Source organism: Lissotriton vulgaris, chromosome 9, assembly GCF_964263255.1.
Source record: "Lissotriton vulgaris chromosome 9, aLisVul1.2, whole genome shotgun sequence".
Taxonomy (NCBI): domain Eukaryota; kingdom Metazoa; phylum Chordata; class Amphibia; order Caudata; family Salamandridae; genus Lissotriton; species Lissotriton vulgaris.
The window spans coordinates 333,708,981-333,736,288 of NC_141697.1; the positions used below are offsets into that span (position 1 = coordinate 333,708,981).

The window sequence follows — 27,308 nt, forward strand, 5'->3', positions numbered from 1 at the left end:
GCATGATAGAACATTACTTGCTCAAACCTGTTTTTATTTTTCATTGAAGGCAAGTAATGCTCTTTGGCGTACAAATGAATATCAGATTTTAGCTGAAACCTATCCCCAAGAAGCCCTAGCTCAAAGCCTTAAATTAGCGGAGCTATTTCATAGGTTGTCGGTGTTGTTTTAATTTACAGAACTGTGACGCATATTTGGAAACCAACTGCCCCCCCCATGCAAGGATACTTGTGGCAACTAATTGACAAAGTAGTACGAACAATTTTCTGTAGTTTTCGGCTAGATTACTTTTCAATTAGGGCAGTTGAGGGAAGCTGGGAGAATGTGTTCTCTGTTTTACAGCGGTTACAAAATGTATGGCATGATATTTTTTGTTTGACCTAAACTGAGAGAACGATAGTTCACCTCAATATTTGGAAAATTTTAATTAATCAATTCATGTAAGAACATTTACTATTTGCATAGCCGTTTTTTTTCTATGTCCTTGTGTTCTAATTTTTTTTTCTTTCATATTTAGAAGATGAAAGCGCTAACCGTTCTATAATGAAAACCTCCATGTACTGATTAAAAGGGATGCTCATGTGAACAAAATGTTTTTATTATATTGAGCTTTGTTTTATTTCACGTTGTAGCTACGTGTCAAATATATTGTTTTAATATAATTTTGAAGTCAATGATACGGAATATGCATACAGGCTTCGTCTGAAATGATTACAACAGTTTTTTCTGAATGAAATATTTGTGGTTTGTGACGGGGTTGAAACCGTTGCAGGCATCTTAGGATATTAGTTTGGGAGAAACGATGGCCCTGTTACAGTTGTGTTTGATTAAACTATTCCTGCGCTGTGTTTATGTGATTAGGTGCCAGACTGAACCCTTTGTGTGTCTCTTCCCAGGCGAATAGAGATGCAGTGCTGAGCAGAATCCCAGAGCACAAGAATGACCGACTCATCAGTCTGCAGAGCGCCACTGTTGTGTACGACCTTCTGACTATCGCTCTGGGGCGACGAGGTCAATATGAAATGTTATCAGAGGTAGGTCGGAGCCCGGAAGTTTGAATTCTGTCATTGTTGCTTAACCTGTGAGCAGGGGCGGGCGCAGGGGGCACAAACCTCCCACCAGCCCAAGGTAAAGTAATGTCTGTGGGATACGGGACACTCGGGCCCCTCTTTATATTGTGCATGTAGACCCATCATTGTGCTTGTGCTCCTTGTCAGGAGATAGATCACCGTGGAGGATTGTGAGGTGATTGAGTCTCAGTTGAAGAGGCAGCAGTAGTGTAACACAAATTTTGAGGGTAACCGCCCCCCAAGCATGTGATCAGGGGCCCCAGATATTCATCGCCTTGGGCTGATAGGGCTGCAGGGGCCTGCATTATACCCAATGGATGCTGTCAGGCTTGAGGGGTCCTATCTGTTTACTCTCTCTTAAATAGCTGGTAATGTTCTTTCAGCAAAATGGCCCCAGTTCATTTGTAATACTTCATATTTATGAACTCAGTTAAATAGGTGTGTTCTGTTGATCAGTGTATTTAGTGATAGTACCCACACGTGTTCTCATACCACACGGTAGCATAATAGATTCACATGGAGAAAGAAGCTACACAGTTTATTAATTATGACATACTAAACAGCTCCAGAGAGTCCGCCTTCAAGACTATGATCAGAGTGCATGGCCAAATCTCTTGTGCAGAATTGGCCCATTCCTTCAGTGGGCATCTAGGTAGACAGCATTTGGTGGTGCAACTACTCCACCAGCAAGACCCTGCTTCACCATGGCCTCTGGACACCTGGAGGATGCAGCAGCTCACCGTCCATCAGAGCACTCGTTTCAGGGGGCCATAATTGCACTGCTCTGACATCAGAGCAGAAAATAAAATAAAACGTGTTATTTCGCTACTCTGAGGTCAGAGCAGTGAGTAGCAAGGTTTCAAAACCCATGTTTAAGCAAGTCTAAACTATTATCTGTGGTAGCTCCGGTTGCACAGTGTTGGAAACATACAAGCGATCCACTGGATTGTGTCTTGTATTGTAACCTGTTACGAGAAGGCCACTAAAGCACTTTCCGGGAAGCTAAAGTCCTATGCTAAAGGTGGAAAAGCAGCTACAGCATCCCTTGTTCAAAAGCAAATATGCAGAACACATACTTGGAGATCAGTACATGCCACTTAGAGACAGTACTTTCTGAACTCGGACTTCAGCCCAGGTGCCTCACTTAGCCTAGCTTTTCTGTGATTATGTTTAGTTAAATAGCAGGTACTCTTTTCTAATGTTCCTTTTTCTCTGTCCCTTTTACTTGGGTATGTTAGCATCTCCACCTCTATTCTAGTTATTTTTGTAAACCTCAGTAAGCAACACATTTTGTAGAAAGAAACGTTTCTGACGTAAAGTCCTCGTTTTCCAATATAGGAATCCTCAATGAAACTAGTCAACCTCCTGAGAAACATATGAGAATGGGAAAGGGTTTCACACTTTTAAAATCCGAATAGCCTCTAAACGAAGTACCTATCAATTGCCACTGTAATCTGAGATACTGTTTCAATGATATATCCTGATACAGTTTCCGTTGTAACCCTGCTGTAATCTGCCCAATTTCTTTTAAAGAAGGGAGGTGAAGCATTTTCAAACGATGTATCCTCTCAGGGCGCTATTTTATACATTATTTTTAGAAGTAAAGTACCTATTTAATTAGATATTGGTATTCTAGGACTTCTACATTGGTTGAAGTAGTGTTTATGAATGCCGTGACTACAACTATGATGAATAACCAGGATTATAAGTAACATTTCTTTCTCTTCTCTATCCTCTTGTGCAACTCGTTTTCCTTCCCCTTTTAACGTACTGCCCTTCCTTAACTTGCGCATTATCAGCACTTCCAATTTGCCATAGGGCTGTATAAATTCAATACAAGTGAATAACATAATCTTTATTTGACTCATTAGCTTGGAGTAGTTTTCTATTTTTTCCTTCCACAATGTTTATTTTGTGTAGTAAACACATTCATGAAAGGGTTGCATTTGCATAATATGTGTGCTAACATAAAATGCTTTGCAAATAATGCTTTAGAATACTGTTAAAAGGGGAGAAGGGGTTCTCTGCCTTAGCTGATGGATTTCACTTGTTACCGTCAAAACAAATAAATGTTCCTCATTTAAACCTCTTTGCACTGTGACAAGGAACATATAGATCTGATAGAAACATCTAGCTGTAGATTCCTTACCATAGAATTTCCCAGGTGTCCAGCTGGATCCAAAAGACATTTGCTCAAGCAATACCCCTGCATGCCGGTTGGTGGCGTTGGTCGGCTCCTCGTGACATTGTCGTCCACGCCGCTAGTGACGTCTGCATCATCTATATAAGTGCTACCTCGGCGAGTTGATGTCAGTTTTTTCTTTCCACGCCAGCTAGTGCAGGTCTGTGAAGACAGCTACCCTCTGTCACTTTTTGACATTCTTTTATCGACATTTTGTCAACAATTTTTGGTGTGTAGATTTTTCCAATGTTGAAGAAGACTTCTGGATTCAAACGGTGCGACACTTAATTTGTCTCTGGTGTCTAAAACGCTTTGAGAGAGCAGTCTCTAAAGCTGCTTGTGTCCTAGCGCTTGGCTTCATTCCATTCGCCTCAGAGGTCTTGTTCTCCCTCCCGGTCAAGAGGAATGTCCGGGCACCACTCCGGGAGTCCTAAATCCTCATCCTCCCACTCAAAGTCGTCAGGTCGGTCAGGTAAGAGGCATAAGTAATACAAGAAGTAGAAGCATGCTTTAACTTCTCCTCGTCGGCTGGCTGACATGACAAAGGAGTCTCAACGCTCTAGGCCTCATTTTGCAAAACCTGTGCCTCAGTCGACTCTGTGCTTCACTGCCTTAACAGGAGGAGAAGCGACCCCAGCTTACAGAATACTATGTCGCCATGCAGTGGCGGGCAGTGACCATCAACACTGAATGGATGTGGAGGGCTCCGAGAGCCGAACCCGGTGGGGGACCAAAGGTTTAAAAAAAAAGAAAATGTACTTACCTGTGCTTTGCTCTCCTCTTGTCTTTTTATTCTTTCTTCTGGCATGCCGTCAGTGCGACTGCACCTCGTGGTGCCCCAGACAACTCCCTCTTGCAAATCCCGACGCTGCTCTCATGCTCCAGATGACCAGCATGAGAGCAGCACCAGAATTGGCTGGATCGGACTGCCTCTATGCTCCAGTTATCCGAGACAGCTAGGTGGATAGGTTTGCACTGCGCAAGACGGCCAGCCAAAGGGACTTGCGCAGTGTAAACTGGGGGAGTGAGCACCATTCCCTTGCTGCCAGTTAGCAGCAATGCCCCGCCATCAACCACTGCTTGGACTGAGGGCAGTGAAAAATAAAACGGTAAGCACGAAATGGACTGGTATGAGGAATTGGGTGAGGCCAGTGGACTGAATACCTCGCCAGATTCTGGCCTGCTTTCTTCTTCTACCATGCCTACAGAGGAGGGAGCTTCATATGCTATGGTCTTGAAATGGACCGCTGAGGTCCTCGACCTTCAGCTCCCTTTGGTGGAAGTCAAGACGAATATCTTGGTACAGGTTCTGCAGCGGGGTGTCTACTCCTTGGAACCCCTCCTGCCTTTCAACGCAGCCTTTACTGATGTCCTTCTGGGAACCTGGTCCAAGCCCTGCACAGGGGCTCCTGAGAATAGGACAACCATCTGCTTCCATCGCCCTGCTCCGGGCGGCCCAAAATTCCTTAACAACCATTCTACCCCCGAGAGCTTGGTGATCCAGCCTCTACCTCACAAGGCGCATTCCCTTCATCACCCCCGTACAGGGAATCTAAGAGGTTGTATAGTTGGGCAAGAAGATATTTTCTTCCGCTAGCATTGCATTGCGGTCAGTGAGCACTGCCTGCCTATTGTGAGGTTACGCCCAATCCTTGTGAGAAATGGTTGCGCAAGTGCTGCTGCAGGTCCTGGAGGTGGCCCAGGCCCTTTTCTCCCAAACAGTATCAGACAGGAGAGATGCAGAAAAGTTCACCATTCGTTGTGGGCTTGTCACCACTGACTTGCTGGGGTGAGTGAAGTCATCAACGGTGACTGTTCGACACCACGTCTGGCGGAGGAGAATTGGCTTTTCTGGGGCTGTCCATGCTTCTCTTATGGACAAACCCTTTGATGACACCCATCTGTTCGGAGACCAGGCAGACATGGCCCTGGAGTGCTTTAAGGAATCATGGGCAATGGCCAAGTTCTTCGGGCTCTCAGTGACCACCCGTCCCTATCTGCTTTTCGCCCCTTTCATGCCCACGGAAGGGGCTTTAATCTGTGCCGGCCATATCCCTTCCACAAGACCGCTCAAGTTCATCAACCTTTGCGCACCCGTTTGCGCAACTCCTTTCGATCCTGTAGGTCAGGCAGCCAGAGGTTGAATCAGTTCACCCCTCCCCTTGCAACCTCGAAACCTTCCTAATCTGGCCCTTCAAGACCACGGGCGGTCAGTTGGGCAGGATCAGCCATCCCCTCCACCACTGGTAAAACATCACATCGGAAAGGTTAGTTCTTTAGATAGTCCAAAAGGGCTACTCCCTCCCCTTTGAGACTACCTTCCCTCCATGCCACCAACTTATGACCAGCTGACGGAAGACCACCTGAACTAGCTTCAGGAGGAAGTCAGGACTCTCTTGGCCAAGGGAGACGTAGAGAGGGTTCTGGCGCCAGAAGTAGTTTGTGATTGCTATTCCAGCTACTTTCTGGTCCCAAAAAAGATCAAGGGCTTTCATCTTATTCTAGATGTGCAAGCCCTCAACTACGTCCTCAAAAGGATAAGTTATAAATGCTCACTTTGGCTCAGGTCTGGTCTGCCCTAGACCCAGGAGACTAGACAATAGCGTTGGACTTGCAGGTCGCCTATATTCACATTCCCGTCCTGCCTGCCCATTGGCGTTACCTGCAGTTCATGGTAGGCCACAATCGCTTTCAGTTCACAGTGCTTCCCTTTGGCCTTGCCAGCTTCCCTCAGGTGTTCACCAACTTAATGGCTGTAGTTGCAGCTCATCTGCGCAGATTAGGGGTCCCAGTCTTCCCCTATCTCAACGAATGGCTATTCAAGATGGGCTCGCCCCAGACTGTCCTCTCCCACCTCCCGACTACTAAGAATCTCCTGCTTTTGCTGGGGTTCACCATAAACATGCCGACGTCACACCTATCTCCTTCTCAGACACTTCCTTTCATCGTAGCTGTGTTATACAAAGTGCAGTTTCGTGCCTATCATCCCGAGCCATGAGTCAAGGATATGATACTGATGTTTTAGCCTCTATCCTGGATTTCAGTGAGACTGACTCTGAGGCTGCTTCGTCCCATGCCCTCCTGCATCCTGATAGAGACACATGCCAGCTGGCATATGTGGGTTCTGCAATGGGACCTGAAGTTCCAGTGGGCGCATCCCCAAGGAAATCTCTCCGACTTGTTCCAGATCTCAGAGGGAAGTGCACAGGATCTGCAGTGGTGACAGACCATCCGTGATTGGGTCAGAGTTAGAGCCCTCTCCCTTTCACAACCAGATCACACATTAGTGTCAGATGCTTCACTATTGGAATGAGGCGACCATCTGGGAGAGGTGGAGATCAGAGGACTCTGGTCTTTGGTGGAATCCAAACTACACATCAACTTTGCTGGAGCTCAGAACGATTCTGTTGGCCTTAAAAGCTTTTCCATCCATCAAGAGAAAGCTGGTTCAGGTGTTCATGACAACACCACTACAACAAACAGGGGTGGTTGGGGTCGTGGCCCCATTTTCAAGAGGCCCTGTGTGTCTCTGGTCATGGCTGGAACATCAGGGCATATCCCTGGTGGTTCAACACCTGGCAGGTTCCCTGAATGCCAGGGCAGACAAACTTAGCCATCAATGCCTCGCAGATCTTACCTTCGGTTACGCCTAATCTGGTAGAGACATGATCTAGCCACAGATTGCTTATCGACCCCCCAATCCTCACCGCAGTGCGGACAGGTTTTTAGGGTCAGAGTTGATCTCTTTCAGGGCCCTAGTTGTTCTAAACAATTCAATTTCAGTATACTTCATGGCTCCACGCTCCTAGCATGGAAAGTCATGAAAAGTAACTGATGTCTTCGTGCCGAGGTTGCACATGTATAGGTGATGCAGACGTCACTTCTGGCACGTCCGACTCGCAGAGCCAATCAACGTCACCTGCATGCGTACTGAGCATCTGCTCACACAAAAATCTGCAGAATCCTGTCTGATACCTGGCAAAACTCAAAGGTAAGGAATCTGAGGCTAGCTACTTCGCTTACCAGATTCTGCTTAATCGACCCCTGAGGCGGAAGCCGGGGGATCTCAGCACTCTCTTGTGCACCTCTGTGAATAGCGCGAGTGATTGATTAATAACTACTCGTTTTTTAAAACCTGTATATATTTTAGCCTGCAGTTTTTAAAATCATTTATCCCCACCTTGGTGTGAGATCTGCTTCACCCAAGGCTTTCCCCGACCTGCCTGACACAGCGCCGCCGTTATTAGGCACTGACAACCTAGTCCAGCCACTTTAGCCACCATCTTGGGCAGTGGAAGGCTGCCGGTCTAGGTGATCGCTCCTCCCGCCCTCCCAGGATACTTAAGGGCGTCTCCTACTTCCCTCGTGGATTCTGCTTAATCGACCCCTGAGGCGGAAGCCGGGGGATCTCAGCACTCTCTTGTGCACCTCTGTGAATAGCGCGAGTGATTGATTAATAACTACTCGTTTTTTAAAACCTGTATATATTTTAGCCTGCAGTTTTTAAAATCATTTATCCCCACCTTGGTGTGAGATCTGCTTCACCCAAGGCTTTCCCGACCTGCCTGACACAGCGCCGCCGTTATTAGGCGCTGACAACCTAGTCCAGCCACTTTAGCCTCCATCTTGGGCAGGGGAAGGCTGCCGGTCTAGGTGATCGCTCCTCCCACCCTCCTCCCACTCTCCCCAAATCATGGATAAAAACAACAGACCTGCCCGTCCGCGCAGCGGGCGCGCCAGCGGCGCGCCAAAGGCAAGCCCGTATGCGCCCATCCGCGCCTGGACCGGGCCCAGGGCCACCCCCCCTGGTTCAGCCCCGAGAGTACACGAGGGTCATACAATTCAAGCATGCTCCGGCAGCTGCGTCCTTCTCAACATCAGTCATGCTTGGTACTTGACCCCTTGCTCCTAGCACGAGATTTTGCCCACATCTGCCCCTGCTGTAAATCCTCTATACCCTTCTTGTTTAAACCCTCTCTCACCATTAACTCTAAACCTCATAAATCGTACGTTAGGGCCCTCATTAATGTTCGGTCGCTCGATAAACACCAACAGGACATAGCTGATTTGATTGAGGACAAAAAAGTTGACATTTTATTCCTGACCGAAACCTGGATGGACAGTTCGTCTGATCCAGATCTAGTTATCGCAGTTCCCAAAAGCTTCTCTATCCACAGATTGGACAGACAGCGTAAGAAAGGCGGTGGAATTGCAATCTTCCTACGTGATGCATTTACTATCAAAACCAATCCAATTTCTCTATCATCATGTGAGGCCTTACAATTCTCCATCAAACTGACTCCATCCTTTAACTTTAAAGGGATCCTATTATACCGACCCCCTGGGTCAAGGACTGGATTTATTTCAGATCTCAGGACCATCCTGGAATCCTTAGCCCTGGACAGCTCCCTAACCGTCCTTGGCGACTTCAATTTTCACTTTGATAAAACCGAGGACAAGGACACAGCTACTTTCTTAGCTGATATGTCCATCTTTGGTCTCCCACTGATGGTCAAATCCTCCACACATGAAGGGGGCCATATTTTGGACGACATCTTCACTAATTTAGTGGAGCTACATGTTTCCCAAATCCTACCCATCACCTGGTCAGATCATTATGTCATTTTGGCATCACTGACAATTCATGATTCCGGCTCTCCTAAACAACATTCTACCCCACGTGAGCCTTTTCCGGCTTGGAACGATATTGACGCTGCTAGCCTGAAAACTCTTCTGACCAATTCTACCCCATCCCTATCAGCCGATCCCAATATCGCCATTACACAATTCAATGAATGGGTGGGCTCCGCAGCCACCCATCTGGCCCCTCTTAAACAACGATCTCGTAATAGATCTGCTCCGTCTGCCCCCTGGTATTCAGAGGCACTAAGAAACCAGAAACAACAGTGCAGGAATAAAGAGAGACACTGGCGGAAAGATTACTCTGCCGAGGCCAAAATCAAGTACAAGGAAATGCTGGTTATATATAAATCCATGATTAGCGAGGCTAAGAAAAAGTTCTTCAGCGACAGAATCGAACCAGCTAAAAACTCCAATAAGGCACTGTACGAAACTACTAAGCAGTTAGCCGGTTACTCTCCCAATGTAACCCCTCCACCCTCTCAGTCGCTATGCGACAACTTGGCTAACTTCTTTTATGGCAAAGTTAATGACATCTACTCCGCCTTCGCTAATAATATTAACTCCACCCCTAATTCGCCGACAACCTTTCGAACAGGACCCACCCTCCCTCAGTTCAAAGATATCTCCAGTTCTCAGGTCGCGGACATTATATCCACCATAAAATCGGGTTCCGCTCTTGATCCATGTCCTCTTAAAGTGTTACTTCCTGTCATTGAAGTGGTGCTTCCCGTCATCACCTCTATCTGCAACTCCATGTTCGCTTCAGGTAACTACCCAGCCACATTAAAACAGACCCTTATCAAACCACCATTAAAAAAAACTCATCTTGATAGGTCGATAGCTCTTTAATTCTTCCATATCGCCAACCTTCCAATTCTGGCAAAAATAGCTGAAAAGGCCATGAATTCACAACTTTCGGCCTTTATAGAGGAACATCATCTTCTCGACGACTCCCAGTTTGGCTTTCGCCAATATCATGGGACGGAGACGGCTCTGATTAAAGCCGCGGATGATATTCGATCAATCCGGGATGCTGGGGGCACTGCAGTTTTATTACTGCTTGACCTGTCGGCAGCTTTTGACACGGTCGATCATGTCACTCTGATCGACCGTGTCGAAAACATTGGTGTTCAACACAACGCCAGGAAACTGCTGGCCTCCTTTCTGGCCAATAGGACTCAGGTGGTTACAATGGGCTCTTTCCATTCTTCCACACTGTCTCTGCCATGTGGAGTTCCTCAAGGCTCATCCCTTAGTCCGACACTTTTTAATATCTACGTGTCGGACCTTGCCAATACCATTCGTGCATATGGGATGAGCCTTACCTCCTATGCGGACGATACTCAGCTGGTCCTGGCCATTAAGAATGATGGCCATAAAAAAGCCAATGACCTCAATCAGGGCATGCTGGCAATTGGGAATTGGATGGCTTCCAATTGCCTAAAATTAATTTCCGACAAGACGGAAGTAGTCATCTTTGGTCATCTGACCCCGGAATGGTCCTCTTGTTGGTGGCCCACGTCATTGGGCCCTCCCCCTGAGCCGGTTAGCAAAGTGAGGAATCTCGGAGTCATTTTCAACGACTGTCTCACCTTTCTCCCTCACGCTAACCAGATTACGTCCGCAGCTTTTCATAAACTGAGACTAATCAAAAAAATCCTCCCCTTCCTTCCCGAATCAGCTGGCAAAACACTGGTCACCTCGCTGGTACTGTCGACCCTGGATTACTGCAATGCTCTGTTCTTGAATGCACAAGAAAGAGTTTTGAATAAAATGCAAATAATCCAAAACTCAGCAGCAAGACTCCTGGGCAGAATCCCCAAACACCACTCCGCCTCTGCAACTATCAAAGCCGTTCTTGACAAATTTCTAGGTCGCGGCGGGTCTTTTTCAAGACAGAGGTGTGTTGCACAGCAGTCCAATTGAATAGCAGCAGATCCCGGGACCTCTGAGCCAGTGATCGTTTCCGACATTCATTGCAAACGGATTCTACGGCCAATGGGCCACAGTCCTTACAGGCGATTCAACACGACCTGCTATTCAATTGGACTGCTGTGCAACACACCTCTGTCTTGAAAAAGACCCGCCGCGACTTTAGACACAAGCGCAGAAGGGTCGAAAAGTCGACACCCCACAACAGGCCTTTGACATCTAGGATTTTAAAAACTTAAAGAAACATTGGAAAATCCCTAGAAATTTGTCAAGAACGGCTTTGGAAAGAATAACTGTGTATATATGTATATATTGATTGTATAGATTTGAACCTTCACTGTATATATATAGGAAGTCTCTTTTCACTATTCACTATTGTCACTTTTTTGCACATGAATTCACTTTGACAGTCCTTTTGTTTGTACTCATGGAATAACTGAATGACTTTAATTCATAAAAATATGGAAATGCAATGAATAAGACCTCAAGTCATTAATTGTGAGGTTCTGAATTGCGTTGTCATAAGAGGGGGCTCCTCCAATAGAGTCAAGAATATTCTAAAAATCACTTTTGGTTTTCACCCGACAGAACCATTTGTTTTATTAACCATTAATTACCCAGGTTCTGAGGGACACAGGGTTACCCCTTTTTCTTAAAATATGAGGCGATAATCATGTCCATATTTTTAGTGCTATCAAAATAATTCATGAATACAAAGGCACCAACCAGGCCTTGTGAAGTAACCTGCTTGGTACAAGGTTCACCTGCAGATAATGCACTCTCCCTGACACTCTTTCATTTCTTGTAATGTTGCATTGTTTTCTGTTAACTCAAAAACAGCCACAAATGATTACATAAACAAAACATGCTTATTTCTGCAGCTCTCCAAATCTACTTCATTTCAGTAAGTTCCTAATTAGAAAGAGTTTGGCAGATGTAGTACGTATGTCCTGTCCGTCCAATTGGCTGTTCCACCGCTCTGTTTACTGGGTGAAGTGCGGTGCTTCCAAGTACGTAGCGTTCGCTGGCTCTGCCAGTGACAACCTTTGCCGTCAGTCTGTCCGCTGTCCGTCACTTGGACGTTGCTCACTTTGTAGCAGAATGTCTGACCTTTTTGACGTGGTCGTCTGCCGAACATTTTTCCTGTCCCGGACCGCCAAGGTAAGGCTGGCGGTCCTAAACTAGAAACCAAGACACGCCACGCCACGCTGGGGGAAAACCTCCTGCTTCGGGACATTGATTTTTTATTTTCCAGAAATAATATCCTGCTTAGAATTTTGTATTTGGATTTTTAAAAAAAGCTTTGCTGAATGGGTGCTTTAAATATGATGCCAGCTCATCAAAGGTTAGTGCTTTTAGTGGAAATACTGCAGCACTGCTGGAGGCAAAGAGATCTTTGCCTTACTGGCCCTGATCTCTGATCTTGCCATTCAGCATTCTGCCAGGGTACTGGAGCACATCAATCCGCTGACTTTGTGGACTGTCCACAATAGCCTGCAAATCAACCCAGGACTTTAGTTCATACAATTCCAAAGTATGTTAATCCACTACAACAGTAAAGTACTTCTATGTATGTACCTTTCAGTGCATCCAGAAGAAACAGCTTAAGTAAAGCAAAATGCAGTTGAAATAACGGCCTTCTGGAACCTAAGTAGATGTAATTTCATCATGAAAAAACAGTGACAGGAGAGTTAAACTAAAATAATACGAACTGTTTCCGTGGATATCATAAATGTCATAAATAAAACATCTGCATTTTTTTATCATAAATAATTCCTTATTGAATCATTAAGATTGTAAAACCTTTAAGGGTATTGTCATAGGGTAAATGATTCACGGAGCTTAACATTCTCTTTCCTTTATGGATCCGTAGTAATATTGGTGGCAAAAACGGATTCTTTAAGATCAAGGACAACAAGTACCTGTAACAATACCCGCCCATTTCAGTGACCATTGACTTTTCGTGCACCCTGCCAGAAGGTGCTGAAGGGTGCCATGGCTACCTTCATGACAATCTATGCTAGATGGGGTTTCACAAATAGGATGGCTCAAGTACGTCAAGGAATTCCTGTGTAAATTCGGCCATCAAGAATATTTTGATAACCCCACTATTTTAACTAAAATAGAGAGGAAGGTTTTTAAACTCAGTTGCTTACAATACCTTGAAAACATTAGATTAAATACAGAGATTAAAAAAAATTCAGTTTCCGCCCACCAAAATATTCTGACTACTTTCAAGATACAGCCGTATTTAACCTATGTAAGCTCTGATTTTGAAAGATTTTTATTAACATGATTCAGGATGGGCCTTGTCCACAAGTTACTTAGTTTCCCAGTAATTAATGATTGGACTAGGCAGCTGTCTAATTGTCTATGTGACGATTTATCTACACAATCCACCATAAATGTTTTATTCTTTTGCAAATTTTATATAGTCCAGAGGAAAAGATGGTTACTCCCGGTACTTAGAGCACTTGGTTTGAGACAATGTTGCCTAGCTTTTATAGTTATGCAATCTCTGGGGGAAGAACTTGTCACTTTATCAATTACATTGTTTTTAAAGGCTGTTTTTAATTGCAGAATGACTATTATCATGTAAGAATTTGTACTGTTTAACTAATTTCTTTCTTTTAAATGTGCTTTTATGATTATTTTCTTAATCAAATAAAGCTTATTTGATGATGATGATGACAAATCTATGCAACTGCCAATGTAAGGTGGATCCTGTCCTTGTTGGATCATAACAAGATTTTAATTTCGCCAGTTCATTTCACACTGCAAATATACACCATAGCATTGCCAATAGCATGAAGAAAAAGAGACAATATTTATTTGGGATGGTGAAGAGGATGTGAAGCTGGTCTGATTATTGGGTATACTGAGGCAAAGTTGACACTAGGCTAATTGGCGAAGACCAATTGTTCTTCAGGATATCTTGTTTCTCCTATGTAAATTGTTAATAAAATTGCAGTTCTTCTTTTAATAATAGAAATTATTTTCCTTAAGTTTAGTATGTCCAAGTTCACAGTACTCAGAATAAACTGTGGTGCCTAGCTGAGGGTTTTGGCCCTGCAGTTAGAAAAATTGTCTATTTAAACCTTTTGCATCCCAAGCCATTGTTTCCAATAGCCTGTTAACTGTAGGATTAGTCTAAAATGTCCAGGAATCAAGGTCAGTCTAGCTTATAGGGCAATCAGGCAGTGCTCAATGGGCTTGTCTTGTAGGTCAGTGCCTGGGCAGTTTTTATGGTGTGGCTTCACAGCGCAGCTGTTGCCAGACAATTATGTGAGAATCCCCAGGAGAGGGGTTGCACCTTCGCCCACATGTTTGTAGCCAAGAGTAAATGTTTGATAGGGAGAAGTTGTGTGCTTCCACACAAAAAAATATTTATTTATCCAGCTGCCTTACCCTGAACTTTCAGGGGCACACGGCATTGCAATACTATTAAAGTGTTTGGTTAACTAGATCCTTTATGTGGTTTTTCTCTGTCAGCAGCACAGATGGAAAAAGGGCAGTCATTAACCTACATAGAGTTTTAGGTCTGGCTTGACACCTTTTAGCTTACACCAATAGTATTCTACAGTTATTTCCTTCCACACAAATGCATATCAAGTCCCATGCTTTTTACTTGTAATGTCTCACGTTACCATGCAACATTCCTGTATAACCAAACCTATTTGGCATTGCCAGTGCTTATTTTGGCTGTTTGTGGGCCTGTTTGAATGTCTGCTGGGTTGGTTATTACTGTTGATTTCCCTGATATTAAATCAAATATTGCCTGCAGGAAGCAAAATCCTATGCTGGATTCCATACCCTGTCAAACACCTGTACAGCTTGTCTTTACAAGTTCAAAACTACCCAGAGTTGCAAACCTGCCCCCCTTTTTAGCTATCTACTTTGCTAATTGAGGCCTCTTTTATTTTGGTGTTCAGGACTATATTGTGTCCCAGTCAGACAGTGCCAGGAATTGGCATCTGTGAAATGCTTTTATAAACTATAGTACCTCTAATCAGCGGTACCTTTATACCTGCCAAAGTCCTAAGGGGTAGGGATTTTCAGCTTTGAAAACCACTAATTAGCACGCCAATGACATCACCTAGGTGTTGGCCCATGGCATCGCGAGAAAGGCGCAGGAGAAAGGCGCTCCAAACACTTACTAAATAAATACCAAAACCGTATCAATATTTGGTTTAAAAATCTTTGTAAACTGTTTTAAAGGAATGTATGTTTTGTGAGCAAAACATTTAATCACTTTCATATTTTCATGATTTTTTAACCCCCTCCGTGCGGGGCGTATTCCCCGCCTGTGCTGACTCCGCCTTGCGCGGGCGGAGTCATGACGGAACGGTTCCGTCATCAGCACAGCTCAACCGATGCTGATGACGGAACCGTTCTGTCATCAGCATGGAAGAGGTTAATATGAACACTAGTGGGATACTATGCTAAATATATGAGAACACTCCCATTTGGCAATGTCTGATCAAATTAGTTAATTTAAAAATAAATTTGGGCATGAAGAACAGTATTTATATTAATCATCATGAAAATATGCAAGTGAGAAAACGTTTTTTTGTTTTACTTCTAATATGCATATACATGAATTTGTAAAACGAACACTAATACAGCCAGTTTGAATAAAAAAAAACTTAAAGCGCCTTTAAAAAATATATTTTACATATTCCTTCGATGTTATCAATGGGCTAACAGTTATGTGATCTCATTCCTGGTGTTGTCATCATTGTGCTAATTTTTGATTTTCAAACATGAAAATTCCTACCTCTTTTTGTATTGTTCTCTATCAGGGAGAGACTTTCCTGCAGGACGATGGACCTGCAAGATCCCCTTGGTATAACGAGGCACCCTCCCCAGCCTCACTCACCAGCTGGAGTGCTGTGGGCAGATTTTTTTCTGGCCTTGCTCCAAACACCCGGGCACTCTTGAAGCTTATACACTACTACTAACAAGATATCAGGTAGAGCCTACTTCCCACTCTGGCCTCTCATTGGCTGTCAGTGTTGTGTAACAGCACCTGATTAGCTGTGAGGCCCCCTCTCAGACACAGGAAGCCCCTTTAAGGTTGAACTGGGACCTGCTTTTATCCTTTCGAAGTATTGTGCATGAGCAGTAATTGCTATCCTGTCTGGGCCTTTAAAGGTGCAAGAAGTGGGGAATAAATCAGTAAGTGACGGGGCTACTCTAATAGCTGTAACATAACGCCAAGAGGAGTAGGGTCGGCAAGGATAGTGCCAGTACAGGGCTGTAATATTTATCATCACTTCTCAACATAACAGCAGTGCCTTCAAACTAACAATAGTATTTAAAATAAAACAAGCTTCTGGCTTTGGTCTGTGTCGCTTAACCTACTTTTTAAAATAAGGCCTATGTCCCCTGTTTTTAATATAAAGTTAGGGGTGGGTGAAAATTTCACTCCGCTGGCGGAATTCAGAGAGTTTGCCCACTCTACGTTCTGCTTGGAATGCAGAGTTCCGGCAAAACTCCGTCAGCTGCTGCGTAACAGAGTTTTTTCTTGCGTCCCCGAGCCTGATTTTCGGGTGCTAGAACACCTTCCCGCAAGATTTCCCAACACAGGCAGTCGCTGCAAATCATGACCGTTCGCATTGAGAAAGCTGCCACTCAAGTAGAAAATCTGCTCGAGCCGCTGAAAGAAGCAGCGCCTCATGGCGCCGTTTGCACTGATTTTACAGTGCAGAAATAGCGGCTGGTGCTACAAATCAGCACAAGGTGCCAAATTCTGCCCACTAGAAGGAACTCCACACAATATTGCTGAGTTTTTTTTGTAACTCTGCGGAATTCCATGGAGTGAAACTCTGCGAGTTCTACCCACCTCTAAATGCAATATATGATGCTGCAGAAAGGTGCTAATATTCTGTTACATTACAGACCAGAAGGAAATCTACCTGGCGGTAGCATCATACATCTACGCAGCTTGGAAAACACAGAGAGCTGAAAAAACACGACCTTATGGGGCTCGGCCTCAGCCATGGGCTAATGGACTTGATGGCCACAATTTACACAACCTGGCGGAATCACCACCTAGCTGTAATTGCTTCATTAATGTTGTAATTTCATCTATGAGTATTTTAATAAGGCATAAGATTTGTCAGATTTTTCCTTTCCTGTTGTTCCCATGCGTCAGTACTTTCACTAACATCATGTGTGCTTATACATTTCTTAATAATCGTGCTGCCTTAAATTGCCCTAAAGTTTAGCTGGTTACATACACATTGTGCAAAACCATTTGCACTTTTTGGAGTAGTCAAAAGAGAGATGCAATGACCAACTGCTGCTGATTTATAAGCTGATGGAGGGGATATGGGGGGAGAGATGCTTGTCCCGCCGTAAAGACCTGCAATACTTAGTGCTTGCTATATCTCTGTGTGTTATTGCACATCCCTTGATAGCCTCCTTCTTTTAATTTATTTAAACCGTACCTGGAACTGTTTTACACAAAAGCATATGCCCTTTATTGAGCAGCCAACATAGAGGTGAAATGAAAAAATGTTGTTAGACCTGAAAATAAAGTGAGGGTGAAGGAGGGGAATATGCTGGTCTCCCCACAAGGGTCCACCTTCCCATTTATGCTTTATATTTGTGCAACCTCAATGCATTTTTGCAATAGTCTATTAATCATTCTTTCTAACCATTTTTAAGGACCATATTAGCTCCTCAATATAAAAATAGAAAAAACACTTTGTTTCGCCGATTACTTTTTGCGAGAATAGTTTAGCTAGGTTCAAGACCTCGCTTTTAATTTGTTTTTATATTGCACAAAAGTATTAGCATTTGGTGATTAGACAACAGGTAGATGAAATTACAGAACACCGCCAGACTAGATCTGAAACACTTGGTTGGGCAATGAGATATGACTGTCTCACTGCACAAGCAGATAGGGTTTTTTTTTCGGTTAAAGCTTTACGCTGGGAAGTAGTTTTTGCACACTTTTTAATAACCCCCCTCTTTTAATCACTGCTAGCCTTTAAAAAGTTTTAGCACTCTCCAACGAATTAAACACCAGAGAGTAGGAAAATGAGATGTAGCCAAGACTGAGGCGATTTGTTATTTCTTCCTTTAAGACTTTGAATCCTAAATGCCAGACGTCCTGCAAAAAGGAGCTTCCAAAAGTAAAATTTTTATGAAAAGAGGTACATTTTGTGCATATCGAGAGTCGCACTGACCGTAGCTATTGACGTCTGCACAAGACCAGCAAGGTCTGCTGCAGGGGACAAAGACATTTAGGGAATAATATCGAGAAATCCATTATATTAAATAGTATTTTCTTTTTTTTCTCTGTTCCATACTCTCACTTTGTAAAATGTCAATTATTTTGGTATACCCAATGTATTTGTATTTGTATATTTAGAATTTTGATAACTGTTATGGCATAGTGCTGAAAACGAAACATTTGACTTTGACTCATATGAAAGGCCTACTGCATTCTTCATGATTGATGTTTATTTGCAACTTTTTAGTTGTAGTTAGGAGTCAGCTCATTGGACAGTCTGTCACTAAGGCGGTGAAAAGGGGTTTTACAATAATGACCTACTTCAGATGACAGGAAGTCCTGAAAGCCAACTTTTCAAATAGCTAGAGGTCTTCAGAAGTATCTCTGCTTTCTGACTGTGTTTTTTTGACTTCACAAAGCCTTGTAGAAGCACTGCTCTATTTTTCCTACATTCTGTGTTTCTGCCAATCCTAAACCTAGAAGTAAAACCCATAAAACTGGAACCAATTTCATAGTCCTTTTTCCGAAATCGAAATCCGCATGATAACATAGATGTGCGGAAAATGACGGCATTTCATTCTTTATTTAAAGCTCCCATGAAATGCGTTTACAGATTAATTTTAATGGTGCTACAATTTTGGATTAAGTAGACGACGCTGAACCAAACTCTTGTTTTTTACGATCAAGTAAAGTTTAAAATAAACTGGTTTTCAGGTTCAATTGAATGGGCAGTGTAGCCGTGCCATGGATGTACCCCAGAAAAGTGACACGACGCCCCATAGAGCCAGGTGCACCCTAGAAAAAAATATAAATACAAGTAGGTAAATGAAAGGACTTAGAGTGATTTTGTTGGTAAGGAGTAGTCATTATTTTAACCTCACTTTGTAGTAATGGCAACCCTGTGGCCTGCCAGCAATTTTAAAAGAAAAGCAGTCACTTGTGCTTTTCCCTGCACAGTCTGCTCCTGGCTAGCTAAAGTAAGGGCACATTTTATACCACAGTAGGGCGTGTTTTAAATGCAGTATCTACATGTTAGTGAATACATAATAATCCTTTATGTAACATGAGGGTAGGTGGAGCTTGGAGAAAGTCACCTCAGTAAGGCACACAGCCCATCCTTGAGAATGACAATCTTTTTTGCTTTTTGATGGATGCAGACTGTTAAGGTGCACAGATGTATACAACATCCAGCAGCACCCTCCAGACCTTAGAATTCCGAGAAATGTTTTGTTTGTGATCGTGCTGCTGTGCTAAGGTGCTTTTGTGATTTATAATGTACCACCATATCTGCCACTATAACAAGATTGAAAATAAATGAGTATTAAAAACCTGAAACGGGCATGAATAATGCAGTCGCATTGTCGAGAATTTGTCCTTAAGCATAGTTCTTCTACTTATTTATGATTTCGAGGACATTCTGTCCTAGAGAATTGTTTGAAAGATCCACCTAAGAGCAAACTGGATATTGTTTTATTATTTAACTCCGTCTTTGGTTTTACCTTTTACAGTGTCTTGTATGAGCCTGGAATTCCAGAGATGTTTTTTTTTTCCTTCAGAGAGTATATTGAAGGGTTTTGTTGAAGAATTCGAGTCACCTTAGTGTGAGAGAAGTTGTCAACAATGTTCATTGAAGCAGAACTGAAAAAAACAAGAAATGAAAAAGATGTTCTTATTTTTTCAGATGCTTTCTGCATTTTAAAACTAACATTTCCTGTAAATATATAATAAGGTCAGCGTTTCTGTCCGTAGTGGTGTCTTCATGGAGCCACACTTTTAATGGTGACAATTGAATGACAGGTGTTAAGACATTTTAAGAACGTTTTAGGTTGAGCCTGCGACAGGACATGTGCTCTCGCTTGCGAGACTTTATTGATTACAAAAAAGGGCTTGGAGCCCGCGCATTGCTTACCATTTGTTGACTTCAGTGTCTTTGCTGCCTCCTAATTGGCCAGCTCAGGCCTAGCTTCACTTACGTTTCTTTCAGTGGAGAATGGACCAGGCACAGATTGATTCAACTTAATTAGTTCTCTTATTCTGCTCACACAGTGATTGAGGTATTTTTTCTTTCCCACTCCCCCCTAACCTCGTATGGTGCATCCTCTTCCCCGCACCACCCTCACGTTGTTTTCCACTCCTTCCCATCAGTTATTGCTGCTCGCCGTAGTGTTCTGTTGCCATGGTTCTATGGCAACAGAGTGCCACATTTTGTTTGTTCCAACTGGAAAGCAGTGAGTTGACAGTTGGAGATTGCAGACCTCTGCTTAGGACCTGTTCCTGTGCTCTCCTATTCAGGCCCGGACTGGCCGTTGCAGGCACCGGGCAATCCCCTGGTGTGCCGCAAGGGTGGGAGCCGGTTTTGGGCCCCTGGGGGCCGTTTTTGTTACAGGGCCGTTTATGCAGCATAGCTGCAAAATAGGCCCTGCAACAAAATCGGCCGAAAACTGGCCCCGGCAAAGAGCTCAGACCTCACCCGGGGGGCCGGCCGAGCACTTTGCCGGGGCTGATTTTGGTTCCCAGTCTGGCCCCGCCCTGCTCCTATCTGTAGTTGTTAATAAAGTTACAGCTTATCTGAAACTGCCTACCGGCCCTCCTTTACACTCGTTCTCCATCACCTCCCTCGTGATGCTTCCACCCCTCCCCCTTCCACCCCTGACCCTCACTTTTCCAAAACATGCTGTGCAACGTCTCTTTTTTTTTTCCCCCAACGCGCTATGATGCGGTCTACACTGGCTGTGTCACAGCACTTTAAAAGATTTTTTTTACTTTAAGCCATGTTGAACAGCTGTGCAACATGTTTAAAAAACATTTACTAAGCCAATATATCGGGCGTAGGCAAGAGCTCTTGGCTTTGCCAATGCTTATTAAGCCAGAAATTGGTACCACACATGCCCACGTTCTCCCCACCGCAAGGTCCATGGCATTTCCCCCCAGTACTGTCATGTCCCAGATTCTTCATTTATTTATTTATTTATTTATTTATTTATTTATTTATTTATTTATTTATTTATTTATTTATTTATTTATTTATTTATTTATTTATTTGGTGTTCAAACTGCTTTATTGCATAATATGTAAAGTACACTGCCGCATTCGCCTACAACCCGGAGGCCGGCAGCGTCATGTCCAAATCAATAAGAAGCGGAAGTCAACAAAATATACACAGCCTTGGAACCGGCATCCCGGAGGCCAGGTGGCGGTAAATCGTGTCAGTTAAGGAATGCCTGGTGGCAAGTACTGTAAGAGGAAGGGAGAAGAGTAGGCGAACAGTAAAACAAAGAAGTGGACCAAAAATAAAAAATAAAATAAAAAAAAAAGGAGGGGGGGAAGGAACATATAATTCAGGATTTACTGCAGCAGAACAGGTTTTTTTCATTTTCTATCAATCCCCAACAGTAAACAATACAGAAAGGCCTTATAAACATGTCTGAATGAAAAGTTCCAGAGCAATAGGGTTGCTTATGAGATAATGGTCGTTCATTGCTATATGGTACTGTAGCAGCGGTCGTGGTGTCAGGTGGTCATGAAAAAGGATGAGGGTCGTGAGCAGAATACCAAGGAAGCTATAGTATGCAGTGATGAGGGACAGTGGCGTGAACCGGATGGCGGGCCAACTCGTGTTCGTGCCCAGTGCAAGGTCGATATCTGTAGAACAGCCTGCGGGGGAAGTGTGCCGGGCCGGGTGAGATAGAACAGGTATGTGTCAGGAACGTATGTCTCCTAGCCCCTGGAGTCGTCAGTTTAGTTAGTCACACGCCTGCCCTTGCTCCGAGGATGCGCTGTCATCCACCTGAGCCAGCAAATAGGTAACCAGCGGACTCCAGATGTCTTTTGGCCTGTTAGGGATCGGTAACAATTCAGAAAAAGTGATGTGTTGGTCCTGACAGTAAATCATATCCGACAGCCAATCCTTAAACTTCGGTGCCCTGCCTCTGCCCCAGCGACATGCCACACGCCGCTTTGCCAAGAGCAGCGCGGTGTCAATGAATTTCCTGCTGGATTTCGGAATGTGCGGCGTGTGCCCTAGCAATGTGAGAAGCGGTACAGCCTCAATGGTAACCTTGGTCATCGCTGAAAGAGCATCAGTCACCTGCTGCCAGTACGCATGAACAGCCGGACATTCCCAGGCCAGGTGTAGAAAGCCCGCACGGTCAGCACGGCAGCGCTCACATCTGTCATTATCAGCTAGACGGAACCTGAGTTTTTTTTACTGGAGTATAATACAGCCGTTGAAGAAACTTATAGTGTATCATCTTAAGTCTGCTGCTGGCTGATATCCTAGCCGTGAGGGAGCAACAGTAGTGCCACTGCTCATCAGTGAGCGTAGTGGACAGGTCCGTACTCCAGGACGCCCTAGCGCCCGTCCCGGGAGGTTCGATATCTGACCTAAGTTGGAGGTACAAGCCAGAGACCAAATGCGTCCCGTCCTCCGAGCAGAGCAGAAAGCGCAACGGGCGAAGGAGCTCAGGTTCGTTAGGGTAATCAGGTAGGATATCTTTCATCCCCTGCCGGAGGCGTAGGTAGTAGAATACGTCAAGCGGGGTGCGGTCTTGGGTAGCAAAGAGTACCTCCATGGATTTGAAAACCTTATTTACGAATAGATCACCCCAGGAGACAATATGTAACCGTTCGCAGAGCAACCGAAAACCTCTTTCCTGCAATAATGCAAGCGCAGGGTGGTATGTCAGGGGGAGTCCAGGAGAATACGGGAAGGAGCAGGAGAGTCTCTTAGCTATGCGGCGCCATGCGTCCAGGGTGCAGGAGACAGAAGTGTTTGGAGTTTGGATCACCGACTCTGGACAATAGAGTAGACCATTGAGCGGTACGGGGTGCACGATCCAGTCCTCCACCGCTAGTTGTGGCATGAAGGGCGTGGGGACCATCCAGTGATATGCATAGTGGGCCTGCGCGCACAGATAGTAGGCTTCGAGGTCGGGTACGTCAAAGCCTCCAGATTCGTAAGGCAGTATGAGTGTAGACCATTTCAGCCGTGGGGCCTTGCCCCCCCAGAACAATCGGCAGAGTTCCGACTTCAGAGTTTTGAAGAAAAAAACACCCGGATAATATGGGATATTGAGGAAGAGGTAGAGGAAACGGGGCAACACCACCATTTTAATAAGGGAGGCTCTACCAGCCATGGATAGCGGTAAGGCAATCCAGCGATCAACCGAGGATGTAAGGTTTGTGATTGCCACCCCGTAATTGGAGCGGATTGTCTCCTCTCTATCTCGCGAGATCTGTATGCTGAGGTATCGGAGATCTGTCCGACACCACTCCAGTGGGTAGTCGAGGGGGAAGTCAACGACCGCGTCGGTGAGGGGGAAGAACTGCGATTTGGACCAATTAATGTGTATCCCCGACATATCCCCGAAGGCCACAAATTGTCTTAATAAAGGGTTGAGGTGAAGGTCAGGGTACTTGACATAAAGCGTAATGTCGTCAGCGTACAGCGACACATCTATTTGGCGTTGGAGGCATTGTACGGCGCCCTCGCGGTGCAGCTGGCGGAGCCGACAGGCCAGGGGCTCGACCACAATCGCGAAGAGAAGGGGGGATAAAGGACACCCCTGAAGCGTGCCCCTTGTGATGGCGACTGAGTGAGAAAGGCGACCATTGATGAGAACCCTCGCCATCGGCTGTGTATAGAGGAGCTGTACCCAGGAAAAAAAAAGTCTGGGGAATCCCATGCTCGTCAGAATTGAAAACAAGTAGGGCCATTCAACCGAGTCGAATGCCTTAGTGGCGTCCAAAAAAACGGCGGGCACCGGGAGGTCTGGATGAACAGTGCGAAGGAGTGAAAACAAGGTGCGCAGGTTATGAGAGGTGGAATGTCCCGGGACGAACCCAGACTGATCAGGTAGTACAATCCTGGTCATGAGTAGGGATAGCCTAGTAGCCAGGACTTTCGCTAGTATTTTAACGTCGCAATTCAGGAGGGATAGTGGGCGATAAGAGCCACACGAGCTGGGATCTTTACCGGGTTTAAGGAGGGAGGTAATGACTACCTCTCGCATGGAGCGAGCGACTCCTCATAGACCTCGCGGAGGACTGGGGCCATGATGTCTATGTAAGTTTTATAGAACTCGGCTGGAAAACCATCCAGCCCAGGCGCTTTGCCATTCTTAAGTGACATAATGGCCTCACGAATTTCGTCCAACTCAAATGGAGCCGCCAAGAAGGCCCTGTCCCCATCGCTGAGCCAGCAGAGTGCCACATCACCCAGGAAGTCCGGGTAAACAACGTCAGCTGGAGCGTTGGTGGTGTAGAGGGTGTGGTAATGTGAGGTAAAGGTGGCGAGCAGTGCATCCGAAACCCTGATCTTGTGTCCCCGGTCGTCAGTGAGTTCCAGGATGGTGTTGCGATCACGCGAAGCACGCGTTAACATCGCAAGAGCCCTCCCCGGTCTATCTCCCTCGCAGTATCTTCTAGCCTGCCAGTGCTTTCCCTTGAATTTCGCCTCCCTGTCAGCCTCCTCTTCATATTTGGATAATATGTCCCGAAACTGCATGTAATGCAGGGTTATCCTCCTCCACTATCCGAATTTCCAATGCCCTCAGCTCCCTATGCAGCCTATGGATAGTGGCTTGTATGTCCCGCAGGACACCGAAACTCTTAGATATACAATATCCTCTGATAGTGACTTTGAAGGATTCCCAAATATGTTCCACCGAGTCAACAGATCCTTTGTTCCTAGGAAAGAAGTCAGCTATTTCCTCCCTCAGCTCAGTCCGGAATAAGGTATCCAATAGTGCCGCCGGTTGTAGCCGCCAATGGGGCCTTGGGCAGTCCCACCCGGGTATCCGTGTATGCATCAGGACAGGGCTGTGGTCAGAATATGTTCTCGGCAGGTGTGTGACTCTCAATGCCTCCGATGTAATTTCTGTCAGGTGACAAGGAAATAATCTAGTCGTGCCCATGAGCCTGTCTGTGGTGTGAAGTGAGTGCCCTCCTTTCTAGCCGGATGTAGGTACCGCCATATGTCCACCAGTGCTCCCTCAGCGATAATACCCTCCAGGGCCTCCCTTGCCCTGGGTTTGTAATGACACGCCCCGTCCGCTCTATCCAGGCTGGGCGCCAACGCCAAATTGAAGTCTCCTCCCCAGATTATATGGCGGGAACCTACGTCCATGATTTTGCCCTTGAGTGTAGTGAAGAAAGTAGGCATGTCTATGTTAGGTGCATAGCAGTTAATGAATGTGATAGTGTCGCGACCCATTCGCCCCCATAGTAGGGCGTAGCGGCCTTCCCCATCTGTCAGTTCCCCGCATTTCTGAAACGGTACAGTACGCCGAAGAAGGATGGTAACCCCCCTGGCATATGTGGAATAGGATGAGAATACGCGGGTACCGGCCCACTTACATGCAAAAGTGGTCCGTACATGTGGCGATAGATGTGTTTCCTGGAGCATGGCAACATGTACATTTTGTCTGTTAAGGTATGCTAGAACATCACGACATTTCTTGGCATTATTAAGCCCACAAACATTCCATGACATGCAATGTAACTGTACATCAGACCCTAAGACCGCCATTGAGAATGGAACAGTGGTATATCTCTCTTTGAATGTAAGGAGTCAGTGACTCTCAGTTCGCTCAGACCAGTTAAAGCAATATAGCATGATATAGTCCAAAACACCATTCGACGTGTAGGCCTCGCCCCCCCAGAAAACACACCCCCCCCCACCCACTACAGCATCCCAATCATGCCTGCAGCCATCCATTCCCACCCTCAGTCCCTCCCCCCCACCCCGTCCCCCATCCCCTGACTTCAACAAGTTAACAGTTAGCATGGGATACACCCGACAGGGTAACAACATCAAGGGCGCACAGCCACTGTACCTGCCGATGGCCTCCGAAACTGTACCGCCCTCGATAGAGGCCAGGGTTGGGTAAGCGGACCTTGGTATACATTACCACAGGAACGACCAGGCACTGCAGCTCCGTAGTGAATAGGCAGCATCTTCGGAGCCCGCAGGACAAGCAGAGAGAACATCAGTGCCAGTTAGCAAGAAGTCCAGCCCAGTTAAGTGCACATAGTCAGTGTTCATTCTCCGCTGAGGACAGATCATCATCCCCCAGGTCCGCCTCGGCATCACGGTCACCTCCTCTGGCCCTGCGAAGTGTTTTTAGATAGTCCTCGGCTTTTTGGGGGTTCGTGAAAAAACATTGCTTCCCCTGATGCGTAATCCGTAACTTCGCCGGATAGAGCAGAGCATAGTCCAGTTGAGCTTCGCGTAGTTTCTTTTTCACAGGGATAAATTTGCGCCTTTCCTCCTGTACCATTGGGGTGAAATCTGGATAGATGGAGAAAGTAATGCCATCGTATTGAAGGGTTCGTTGAGTGCGAGCAGCTCTCAGAGTAACATCCCGGTCGCGATAATTCAACAGTTTAGCAATGATTGGTCTAGGCGGCAGACCAGGTTTAGGGACAGGTGCCAGCGATCGGTGCGCCCGCTCAATGATAAATTGAGGTGAAAAGGCGTCCTCACCTATAGACCCCTTAAGGAGCTTTCGACAAAAAGTTCCATTCTGCCCGTGTTGGTGGACTCCGGAATACCCGTGACGCGGATATTGTTTCGCCGACTACGGGCTTCCAAATCCTCGTTCTTTGCCGCTATGATTCTGAGTAGATTGTCCATACGGGCCAATTGCGTGGTATGAGTGGAAGTGATGTCGTCTGCATCAGATATACCCAGATTCTTCTTTTATGCTGTGGAATTAAAACCGTGGTCTCCCATGCATGCACCTGAATGTGTTTTTCTTCTCTAACAGTTCCTTCTCGCATGCCCTTTCCTGTGGTCTGTACAGAAGTATTGTAAGAAAATGATTCCAAAGTAGTAGTTGTCTCTTGAAGCTACATGACTGTTGCCTAGCATACGCTACGGTCTGGTTTCAAACTGAAACGCACAGCACGTTGTCCACTTTGCGGATACACATATTGAGGTGTTGCCAGTCTTTGCCAAAAGCACTTGTAGTCCATTATCTTGTTTGTAAATGTATTTTTTTCCCAAAAGTGTCATACACATGTAATATATTATCAACACCCTCGAGACAGAAAGATTATAAGAAGCGAAAAATGAATTACTATAACTTATTGTGTGACTTGTAAATCCGTGTGTACTTTTAGAACCATTTTTGGTAACCTTTAAACTTCTACCCTGCCCTTGGTGTGTATGCCTTTGTTTCAATATAAAAGTTGCTAGGTGTACCTGGAGCCATAGTTCCATTGTCTTTAGGCTGAT

At 45.2% G+C, this 27,308-nt stretch overlaps 1 protein-coding gene across 4 annotated transcripts in view; it reads left to right on the top strand.

The window, feature by feature from the left end:
• The window catches only part of TTC7B (tetratricopeptide repeat domain 7B), a 1,385,350-nt gene that overhangs the window by 498,613 nt on the left and 859,429 nt on the right, over nt 1-27,308 (top strand). For all 4 annotated transcript variants that reach the window (XM_086937670.1, XM_086937667.1, XM_086937668.1 and 1 more), the window contains exon 9: nt 897-1,034. In XM_086937670.1, coding sequence (XP_086793796.1) covers nt 897-1,034 — 138 coding nt within the window. The remainder of the gene's footprint in view (nt 1-896; nt 1,035-27,308) is intronic.